Source organism: Dipodomys ordii, unplaced genomic scaffold (assembly GCF_000151885.1).
Source record: "Dipodomys ordii isolate 6190 unplaced genomic scaffold, Dord_2.0 Scaffold93, whole genome shotgun sequence".
NCBI classification, from domain to species: Eukaryota; Metazoa; Chordata; class Mammalia; order Rodentia; family Heteromyidae; genus Dipodomys; species Dipodomys ordii.
In genome coordinates, this window is record NW_012267309.1 from 2,981,958 (window position 1) to 2,993,426 (window position 11,469).

An 11,469-nucleotide genomic window follows, 5' to 3' on the forward strand; every position below is an offset into this window, starting at 1 on the left:
TTGAAAAACTTTTTTAAAATTATTAAATTAAATTAAATTAATTAATTTATTTTTTGGGTCTGGTCGTGGGGCCTGGGCGCTGTCCCTCAGCTCTTCAGCTCAAGGCTAGCGCTCTACCACTTGAGCCACAGCGCCACTTCCCGCTTTTTTCTTTTTGCTTATGTGGTGCTGAGGAATCGAACCCAGGGCCTCAGGCATACAAGGCAAGCGCTCTACCACTGAGCCACCTTCTCAGCCCAATTATTTTATTTTTTGTTTATGTGGTACCAAGGAATCAAACCCAGGGTCTTATGTATGCTAGGCAAGCACTCTACCACTGAGCTACATTCCCAGCCCTCTTGAAAAATTTTAAGTTATAAAGTCAAACATTTATGATGGGGTTAATATATAGAAAAGACTGTAGGTGTTTAAGAAAGAAGAAAAGTTCAGGCTAGAACAATTAAAATTTAATGAAAAGCCATTAGGGAAATGTAAATTAAGCTAGAGTTAAGCATGCACCAGCAATTCTCTTTTCAAGTATATACTCAAGTGCTCCAAAAAAGAAACCACTCAACTGTCCATAAACAAATGGACAGAATGTGGACATAAAAAGTAACAAAACATTGATACATGCTTCAACTTGAAGGAACCCTGAGCACATGCTCAGTCAGTTAAAGTCAGCAATAGGATCCTGATCCTATGACTCCATTTATAGGTATATTCAGACAAGGCAATTTGTATACAAAAAGAGTACTATCTGTGTAGGCTGGGGAGGTAAGGGAATGTGTAAAAATAGGGAGTGACTGTATTCTTCAAAAGGATGAATTGTACTCAGTGTCAATTAGCTGAAGAAAGCAGATATTTAAGTATCTAACAAAGAAAACAATTTATCCTAACGTAAGAAGTCATAACAGAATGCAGTCAGTATCTCTGAGTTTCTCCCAATATTCTACTCTGATAAAAGACTGATACACAAGAGAGACTTTACTAGGAGTTGTCTTAAAGTGCTTAAAGCCTATACCTCCTACAAAGTACCCTTCAGTAGGGCCTAGCAGGATGAGGTTGCAGGCTTTCCTCCAGCTTCCAAACCAGAATGTTCCTCTGCTTCTCAGGCAGTCAGATTTCTCCTATTAGGTAGAATAGCTCATTATAGGTTCTTCCCTGGAAAGGGTATACATAAACTGAATCACAAACTACTGTCCAGTTCAAGGCTCAAAGAGGAAAAAGGTTAATAACCTTACTTTGTTATTAAAAAATGCCCTGATGAACTCAGATCCACCCAAGTGTTTCTCACAAAATATAAAAATAAAAGCCTGATTACCAACTGCAGACAACTCTAATACATTTGATAAGGTTTACCATAACCACCAGCCCATTCCTTCTGTAGCTCAGGAGAGCACTCTTTCACCCCATCTGCTTGTAATATCCTGTAATCTGTGCTTTTGCTGCAGTTCTTTGGGCCCCATGTTTTCCTTATTCTCCTCCAAGTCTAGCTCGATTACAGAGTTAAGTTTATGATTATGAATAAAAACTAAACAACAACAATAAAAAATAAAAGCCTAAATGATTTTTCAGGGAAAAACTGAAGAACATAACAGTACATCAAGATGACACAGTTACTTGTAACAGAACTACAGACTAGGCCAGTTGACTTGATATAAACAGAAAATAAAATCATGATAATGTAATAAATTTTCTCACTAGTCTCATTACACCGCAATTATATTAATAGGCTACATTGTTTATAAGTATTCACAAAATACAAATCAAATCATACCATAAAATATAAATCTAAGTTTAATCAAACAAACATGTATCAAACAACACATTTAGCTTTTAGAAAGGAAATAAAAATATAGGATCCTTCATAAATTTGCTAGTGGAGAATGTTTGATCTGTGTTTAGTACCCCAAAACACTGCATATACAGTTTTACTTTATTCCTCATGCATGGAACTAAAATACAGATGTATGCAAATCACGAAACAGACCTAACTGGCTTCACAGGGGGAAAAAAGCAAGGAGAACAAATAAGCCTTGTCTCTTCTATATGCGTTTCCTCTTGCAAAGAATTCATACATCCCCAAGGACAGCTGGAACGAAAATCCTGGTTTCCGGACTCTAAATCCATTTTTTATAAATCTTGGAAAGTATAACAGCAGCTGGAAACAAAATTAAATCATAACATCTACAATTCCAGTTCTAGTTTGCTCAATAAATATAAATATATATATATAAATATATAAATAAATATAAATCTGCCTAGTCTTAAGCTAATTGTGCTTGTTAGATAGGACTAACAGCTAAGATATAAGTATCACATCACAAACACATTTTTAATCACTTCATATAGTTCAGTGATAAACTCATTATAGAGATTTAGCACTAAAAGGAAAACTGAATTCACAAAATACATTTCTACCATGAATTCTATTTTATACAGTCATAATTCCCCTCCTTTTAAAGTAGTTATATAAAGCAATTGCCATTTAACAAAGCAGTTTACAAATACAATGCATCTTGATCAATAATCTCCCTTTTCACTCTTCAGTCTGTAAAGTACTTAAGTTCTCATCTTTCTCATGTGGACAATGATCAGTGTTCAAGGATAAGCATGAGATTAAAGATGAAGATTCAAGGCTGGGCACCAATAGGTCACATCTATAATCCTAGCTACTTCGGAGGATCACAGCTCAAGACCAGACCTGACTGAATGTTCATAACTTGGAAGGATCACAGCTCAAGACCAGACCTGACAGAATGTTCATAAAAGCCCCATCTCAATCAATACCTGGGTGCAAGGGCAAATACTTGTCATCCCAACTAAAATTACATAGGAGGCTAAGATCAGAAGGGAAATCATGGTTTCAGATCAGCTTGAGCAAAAAAGTTCAAGAGTCCCCATTCTCAACAGAAAATCTAGATGTGGTGATACATACTTGTCATCCCTGATATGGCAGGAAGCATAAATAGGCCCAGATAGTCTGCATGTGAACCTCCTATTTATGTCTGAGACTATCTCAAAACTAACAAGAACACTGGGTTGAGGGAGCTGCCTACCAAATGAAAGGCCTGGAGTTCAAATTCTAGCATTGGCATTGCATAATTAATTCCTTTAAAAAAGGGCAGTAAAAACCTGGGCACCTGGCTCACACTTGTAATCCTAGCTACTCAGGAGGCTGAGACCTAGGAATCATGGTTTGAAGCCAGCCTGGGCAGAAAAGTCTGTGAGACTCTTTTTTTATTTTAATTTTTATTGTGAAAATACTGTACAGAGGGGTTACAATTACATGGGCAAGATAACGAGTACATTTCTTATCAAGCATTGTAGCCTCCTCCTTTGTTCCCTTCCCATCCCTTCCCATCCTCCTCCCCCTCCCCACCATGTGAGACTCTATCTCCAATTAAATCATAGAAAAAACTGTAAGTGGCACTGTGGCTCAAGTAGTAAAGTGCTAGCTTGAGCAAAAAGGAGCTCAGGGACAGTGCCCAGGCACAGTTTAAGCCTCAGGACCAATAAAAAGTGCTAGAGGCATGGCTTAACCAGTAAAGTGCCTGCCTAAGCAAGCATAAAGCCCTGACTTCAAACTCCAGTACTGCAAATTAATAAACAAAAGGCTTTAAACTATAGGTTTGTCATAAAAGCTTAGAATGTTTGATTCTAAAGGGTATATAGTAAGTATCTAGTCACTCAGTAGTTCATAAAAGGGACAACTCTGACTCTGAGTTTGAGGCCTAAAAAAAACCCAAAACCAACTAGGGATATTGTCACAACAAAGAATTGTCAGGTCTGGTACACCAATAGTGCAGAGGCTGAGAGATTGTAACTAGATTACAGTTCAACAAGTAAGAAAAAGGCCTAAGAACTGAGAATACATCAAGAATCTAATCTATATCCTACAAAATTCAGAGTGAGGGAAGGTATAAGTTGGGGAAGGATGAGTGAGAATGCTGAAAGGGGTGACATTGATCTCAAGATATATTATATTCAAGGGCTGGGAAGGTGGCTCAGTGGTAGAGGGCTTGCCTTGCATGCATGAGGCCCTGGGTTCAATTGCTCAGCACCACATAATCAAAAAAGAAAAAAACCAGAAGTGGCACTGTGGCTCAAGTAGTAGAGTGCTAGCCTTGAGCTGAAGAGCTGAGGGACAGCACCTAAGCCCCAGAATTCAGGCCCCATGACCAGACCAAAAAAAAAAAAAAAAGATATATTAAATTCATAAACTACTTGGTTAAATGGCAACTCCACTGTACAACTAAAGACTACACACACAGAGTTAAGGAACTTCTACAAGATCAAATGAAAGTTAATTATAGAATCAGAACAGAAAGTTACCTATTCTGACTCCTAGTCCATACTATTTCCTATACAGTGAGAGGAAGAAATTGTGGATGGAGAGACTTCCTTGATCTCTATTAATGTAACTAAAACATCTCCAAAAATACTAATTCCTATAAAATCTTTAAGACTCAATTTCATTCAATACATTTTTTTGTTTCCAACTGCTTAGAAGCAATGAAATGGAAGAACACAGACCAAAGAAAAATCTGAGAAAAAATAAATGCTCTACCAGATATCAAGGTTATATAATGCAACAAGGTCAACTAAAAGAATTCCACAAAGAAAATTCTTTCAAGTTAAATACAATGTCTGCTCCACAGCTATTAGGCAGACTTCATCTTTTATTCCTGGAAAGGGAAACAAGTGGCTTTATACTAGAATGTAACATTTTGTTCTGGGATGGAAACCAAACTCAGTTTCAAACATTTCCCATCTGGAACTGGGCACTGTATTTAAAGTCTGCTTCAGCATAGAGGTAAAGTCTTGCTTATCTCTTGAGGGCAATTTATGTCATTCCTGGTAGGACTATGTTTCTTTCAGGCACTACAGGGTAATTTTATAGGTTGGGGGTTGTAATAGCCATTTCACTGACTATCCAGGTGATTTAGGATGAGGCACCGGGTTTGACCTGGGGCTGAATTCACCATTGTGGACACTTTAGCTTTCCCTATAATCTGTTCCTTTGGCTAACTCTGATGTTTATCCTTTCCCCGTGCAAGCCATATTTATGAGTCTAGTAGCCTTCTGTGAGTTCTTTCTAGAGAATTATCTCATGTGAGTATCACTTGAACTTATAAATGGTATCTGAAATGAGAATGGTCTTCACTTTGAGGGAGTGTGCCCTCCATTATAGTTTGGCTGATTCTAAGGAAGAATATAGATTTGCTATTTCCTAGTGTAACTGTGGACAATTCTAGATTCTTCCCTGTATAATCACCTCCCCAATCCACTAAGAATGTACCCTGAGAGTCTCTTCCAACCAACAGAAAATGACAAGGGTAACAGCATACACATGATAGGTGTAAGTTGACAGTAAGAAGATTATGACCCATCTTGCTCAAAGATGACCCCTTTCTCTGGCTTTGAAGCAAGCTACCCTATAAAGGAAGTCACATTGCAAGGAACTGAGGGAAGCATTCAGCGAACAGACAGTAAAAAACAAACCACATATTGCAAAGATCCAACACTATCAATAACCACACAGGTTCTACTCAATCCCAGTATAACTGTGGACAAAACCAACAATCGAAACAATCCTAAATTAGAGAATGTCATAATTAAATAATCCACATTCAAGCAAGAACTAGAGTGTTCAAGACAGCATGTGGTGCATGCCTATAATCTCCGTACTTGGGAGGCTGAGGCAGTATGATTTTTATTCAAAGTCAGCCTGGGCTATATGAGATCCTCCTCTACAGGGGGAGAGGAGGAGAAAAAAGAACAAGAAAAAGGACAAGAAAGAAATATTGAACATTCAAGTCTTAATTTGTCTAAACTTTGATTAGAAAGGTTCAAAACCCTAATTTTGACTTGAAAAACAATTGGTGCTCTTTTGTTTTGTGCTAGTCCTGGGGCTTGAACTCAGGGACTGGGCACTGTCCCTGAGCTTTCATGCTCAAGGCTAACACTCTTCCACTTGAACCACAGCTCCACTTCTGGCTTTTTGGGGGTTAACTGGAGGTAAGAGTATCATGACTTTTCTGCCCAGGTGAGCCTTGAATCATGATCCTCAAATCTCTACTTCCTAGGTACCTAGGATTTCAAGCATGAGCTTTGGTGTTCATTTTAAATTAAATTACTTCTTAAACTTTATTTTAGAGAAGTAAAAACTTTGATAAAAAAGCAATTGAAGAATAAAAATGTGATTTTTTAAATTTGAGACTGTTTTACTAAGGTAGCCCAGCCTGGCCTTGAAATTGTTTTCCTTATTCAAACTCCCAAGGCTTATGACTAGCACAAGTAAATAATTTATTAAAAGTAAATCTTTAAAAATATCTATAAAGTACTAACTTTAATGTTTAAAATTCAAACTGAAAATTTTTATAACAGTTGCAAAATTATCTTTGTTTTGGTTTTTATTTTGGGTTCGGTTGTGGGCCTGAACTCTGAGCCTGGGTGCTGCCCCTCAGCTCAAGGCTAGCGCTCTACCACTTGAGCCACAGCACCACTTCCGGCTTGTTTTTTTGCTTATGGGTGCTGAGGAATCGAACCCAGGGCCTCACACATGCAAGGCAAGCGCTCTACTACTGAGCTACCTTCCCAGCCCCGCAAAATTATCTTTTTACTGCCAATTGCAATATTATAAATAAAAGTCTTCTTTTGTGTGTGCTGGTACTAGGACTTGAATTCAGGGTATCATGTTCTTGCTTGGCATTTTTTGCCCTAGGATGGCACTCTTCCACTTCCACATCTCCACTTCCCAAACTTATTTTTGTAAGCTATTTCTTATACTTTAGTTTTAAAGGTAATGAAAATCAAGAGGTTATAAGATGAAACCCTAAAATAATTCATACTAAAACTTTTATATTGGAAATTTCTGTCTACATGTTAATTACACTGTTAGGACAAAATCTTTAGTCCTCATAAAATTAAGAGCTTTGGTTTGGTGCTGTATTTCATTCAAAAATGAATGCTTTGAAGGTTTTTCCAGGATGTTTTATATCCTGCAAAAGCACCAAAGTGAAAGCATTATAACGATGTCATTTTCATAAACAAATCTCTAAAAGATTAATGCTTATGAATAAGGTGAAAAGGACAGGGTATTTTAATCGGCGAGGCAGCTGGAGTGCAGTGGTTTCAAACCTCTTCAGCACAGTTCTCCAGTACAACACCCTGTGTTTCACCCTAGAGAAGGAATGTTGGCAAAGAACTCTACCACAAGGAAAGTGCTCTTAAAGCTGTTGGGCCCTGAAATTTTATTCAGTAGTTTGAAAGAAATCCTTAACTTTCCTCATTCATCCTCCCACTTGGAGCTAATATACGGGCATGAACACCTAATGAAGAAAAAACCTTCAAAACACCTTCAACGGTAGGCTCATTTTCCACACTATTTTCAATAGTCTTTGTTAAAGTGTGACAATTCTAGAAGTCTTGCTTTTTAAAAGTAAAGCCTTCTGAGACCTTGAACAATTAAATTTTAACAAGTACTTTCAGGTATCATTTGTACCTTTAACATTGATGCAGGTAAAAATAAAATACAAGCTGCCAAAGTCACAAGTCCACTTTCTCCTTAAAATTTTGACATCTGGATTTCTGATAAATTGGCATCTATAACGCAGCACAAGCAATTCTGGGTGATTCTGTTTGAAGTATAGAAAAAGGGTGAAATGTGTCCATATCTCAGATAAAATGCACTAGTGAGCCTAAGAGAATTATTTCCTGTACATTTCTCCTTTAAAGTTCAAAATTTCCTTTAGTTTGCAATATTATTTTTTACATAGTTTAAAAGAGCAAGACTTAACCAAAAGTAGTGGTAACCTGTTACATTTTTTTTAAAAAACTAGAAAATTAGGGGGGAGAACTGATTTGTTGAATGGTAACTCCTTTGTACAACTCCTTCTAGATAATAAAAATATAACTAAAAATAGAACATTAAACATGACTTTTCCTATATTTCACCTAAAAGTTAAGTGTTAGTGACTATTTTTCATGATGTTTAACTTAAGGTTCAAGTTATAAAGTTATAAAACTTCTCCTAGAACTTGCTTTTTCACACCAACACAAATCAAGAAGTTTTTATAAAGCAGTAAAGTTGAAATATGATATTTTTAACTCACATGAGACAGGATCTTCATTTTAACTATTTATACTACAGGTATTCTAAGATTTCAATTACATATTAGTACTTATACACAGGCACTTAACTATTAAGAAACTCAAATTATTAACATAGCTTGTATTTTTTATTAGATAAAAAAACTTTCTGAACAATTTTTGGTAGGTTCACTGATACATGAAAACTGATGTTATCTAATTAAAGATCACAAAGGGTTAAATACTTGTTCCCTGGCTCCTAGTACGTACAGTGTGCCAAAACGTCCTCAAAGGTTTTAAATATTGCATCCATGGTCTGAATTTTTATTTCCAAGGAGAAGAGTTTTGTCCCATAGTCAGCAGGCCATTGGTTTAGTAACTTTCAGTCAGCTTGATTTCTGTGGAAATGAAGACTATGCATTCGACACTTTTCCTGTTACTTTTCCTGCCTTTGACAGAACCAGCACCACAAGCTCAGCAGGACGCACCCTCTACCTCTGAGTATGGGACAGATCATTTTGAAGAAAATATATTTAGTCAAGATTATGGAGATAAATACCTGGATGAAAAAAGAATTAAGGTACTTTATTTCTACTTTAAGTTTACCTTCTAAAATTGTACCCATTTAAATGTATGTTTTTAACTTTTCCTGATTGTATTTGATAAGGTAAGGAGAAAAGATAAGCAATTTAATACTGAAAGTAACTCATAATAATTATCCTTAAGATTATACTTTTCAAGCATGCATGTCTCCTAAATTAACAAAGAGTACCTATGGTAACCAAAGAGCTACAGTAACCAAAAATAAAACAAGAGAAACTAGGTTAGATTCCTTGATGAATTGCAATTCATATGTTAACTGTTATAGAAATTTCTGTAGTTGCATATTGATACTGTTTCAAATATAAATCAGGAGAAATTAAGATAAATTATCTGTTACAGGGTTTAGTTTATTTTAGAAAAATATGGCTCAAAGAAATAAATACAAGAGTAGTAGCTATGCCAAATACCCACAGTACCAGAAATTAAAACTGCTTAATATTAGACATCCTTTTAAATCAGTTTTAACACTTTCAATGCTTTACCAATTTGCAACAAGGATCTGTAACTGTCAGTGAGTTAACACCCTGTAAGGATGTAAGGATGACTTTTATGCAACAGGGTTCACATCCCATCACTATGAACAAAGTAATTACTTGTGGTTTCCTTGGCCAAAGAAATGAATTCTGGTTAGGAAAAAGTTAACATAGCACAAAACTATCTGTGGCTCACTGTATGTCATACAGACACACATTCCACTAAAAAATGAGAAGTGTAGCCAAATATTTAACAATATTCATTGTTTCAAAAGTTCTTCTCCATTACAGTGAAGATTTTTAAGATCACGAGACACTATGTTGGAAATGAACTTTACAAGTTGGGGAGAGGGAATCCGAGAGGAGGGAAAAGGGGAGAAAAACAATGTACTCATTACCTTATTTACTCATTACCTTATATATGTAACTCTAATCCCTCTGTATCACCTTGACAATAAAATTAAATTTAAAAAAAGATTTTTAAGATGAACTAGTTAAAATTACTTCTTTTCTTAGCACACAATGAACCTATGTTAACAGCAGTTTTTATTTTGTTCCAATAGAGGAAGTTAATATGCTGGATTATAAACTGAACACAACAAGAAAGACAGGCCACAGAATCACAAAAACAAATAATAAAAGAACAATTCTATTACAAAATAAGTGATTATCTCACTTGGATGATTTGACTGTATTGATCAATTACAAGAACACTTTCAAAATTCTCTGATACTTAAAAACTTAGACATAACTTTCTCTGCTTCTTACATTTATAGGACTTTAGCAGTTTTTCTATGTTAATATAAATGTATAGACTGATATTTGTGTAATAGAGAATTCAATGGGACAATGAGTGGGAAGGATGGTCAGCCTGCATTCAGATGGGCAAAGGCTACAGACAAGAGCAAGGTAGAGCAAGCTTACAAAGGATAAAAAGAACACTACTGCATGTAATAAGCTAAAGTCTAATGGAAGAAAATACACTGAAAACAGGAGAGAGGATAAATGATAAGGATGCCAATTCTCCAGAGTTAGAAGCCTAAACACTAGTGACCTGAGGGGTACCCTGTGTATTGTATATACATTTATCCGAATTAGGGAGGGGGAACAACAAAATGGTAGACAAAGGACAAAGGAGGAACCAATGCAACAGTGATACAAGAAAATATGTTGAAAATGAACTTTACAACTTGGCGGGGGAGGGGGTGGTTAGTGGGGGAGAGCAAGTAGGAGAAAAACCAGCAAGGGGGTAACAGTGTTGGACAAGAAATGTACTCAATACCTTACGTATGTAACTGTAACCTCTCTGTACATCATCTTGACAACAAAATAAAATATTTTTAAAAGGCAGGGGCTGGGGGGAATGTGGGAAGGGGCTCCATATTGGATGTGGAATCACATACTTGAAATCCCAGCTACACAGGAGATCGATAGAAGGCTCATGGTTTGAGGCCTGCTCAGATTAAAAGAAAAACTTTTTAAAGCTAGGCATGGTGTAAGCTGAGCCTACCCAGGAGCTGAAGGCAGGATTGTAGTTGAAAGCTCTTGGGCAAAAGTCCAAGACCCTATCTGAAAAATAAAGCAAAAGGACTGGGGGCATTGCTCAAATGGTAGAGTGCTTCCTTAGCAAGTGGGAGGTCCTGAATTCAACCCCCTAGTACCACCCAAAAGAACAAACAAAACAAAACCCTCCGTGGAGGAATGTAGGTAACTAAAATGTCACCTCAGGACGAAACAGAGCTTTCTGAGTCATTTACCATGGAACACACTAAAGTCCTAGAGTTCCCTATAGGGGAATTAATTCACACCAGAATCACATGAAAGTTTCACCTCAGAAAACTGTATTGCCATTCTGATAATTCTTTTTTTTTTTTCAGTTGTGGGGCATGAACTCTGGGCCTGGGCACTGTCCCTCAGCTCTTCAGCTCAAGGCAAGCGCTCTACCACTTGAACCACAGAGCCACTTCCCCATTCTGATAATTCTTTACTAACTCCCATTTGGAATTTCAGCATGTTCAATAGTTACCAAGTACACCACATACACACACATAAATACATACATACATACATACACACACACAAACACACAATTGCTATTTTACTCAGGGAGATCACAGTCTCGAATAAAATCATACTTACACTGAAATAATGTAGAACATCCTAATGGAGCACAAAAGAAATGCTACCAAGCGGCTGGGAAGGTTGCTCAGTGGTAGAGCGCTTGCCTTGCATGTGTGAGGCCCTGGGTTCGATTCCTCAGCACCACATAAGCAAAAAGAAAAAAGCCGGAAGTGGTGCTGTGGCTCAAGTGGTAGAGTGC

At 36.8% G+C, this 11,469-nt stretch overlaps 2 protein-coding genes across 2 annotated transcripts in view; one reads left to right on the forward strand and one right to left on the reverse strand.

Annotated features, from left to right (window-relative positions):
• Nucleotides 1-11,469, reverse strand: part of Cenpp (centromere protein P) — a 183,444-nt gene that overhangs the window by 122,171 nt on the left and 49,804 nt on the right. The window lies entirely within an intron of this gene.
• The window catches only part of Ogn (osteoglycin), a 20,443-nt gene continuing 17,365 nt past the window's right edge, over nt 8,392-11,469 (forward strand). Inside the window, exon 1 of the mRNA XM_013026366.1 lies at nt 8,392-8,653. Within this exon, the coding sequence (XP_012881820.1) occupies nt 8,480-8,653 (174 nt within the window). The 5' untranslated portion in view covers nt 8,392-8,479. The remainder of the gene's footprint in view (nt 8,654-11,469) is intronic.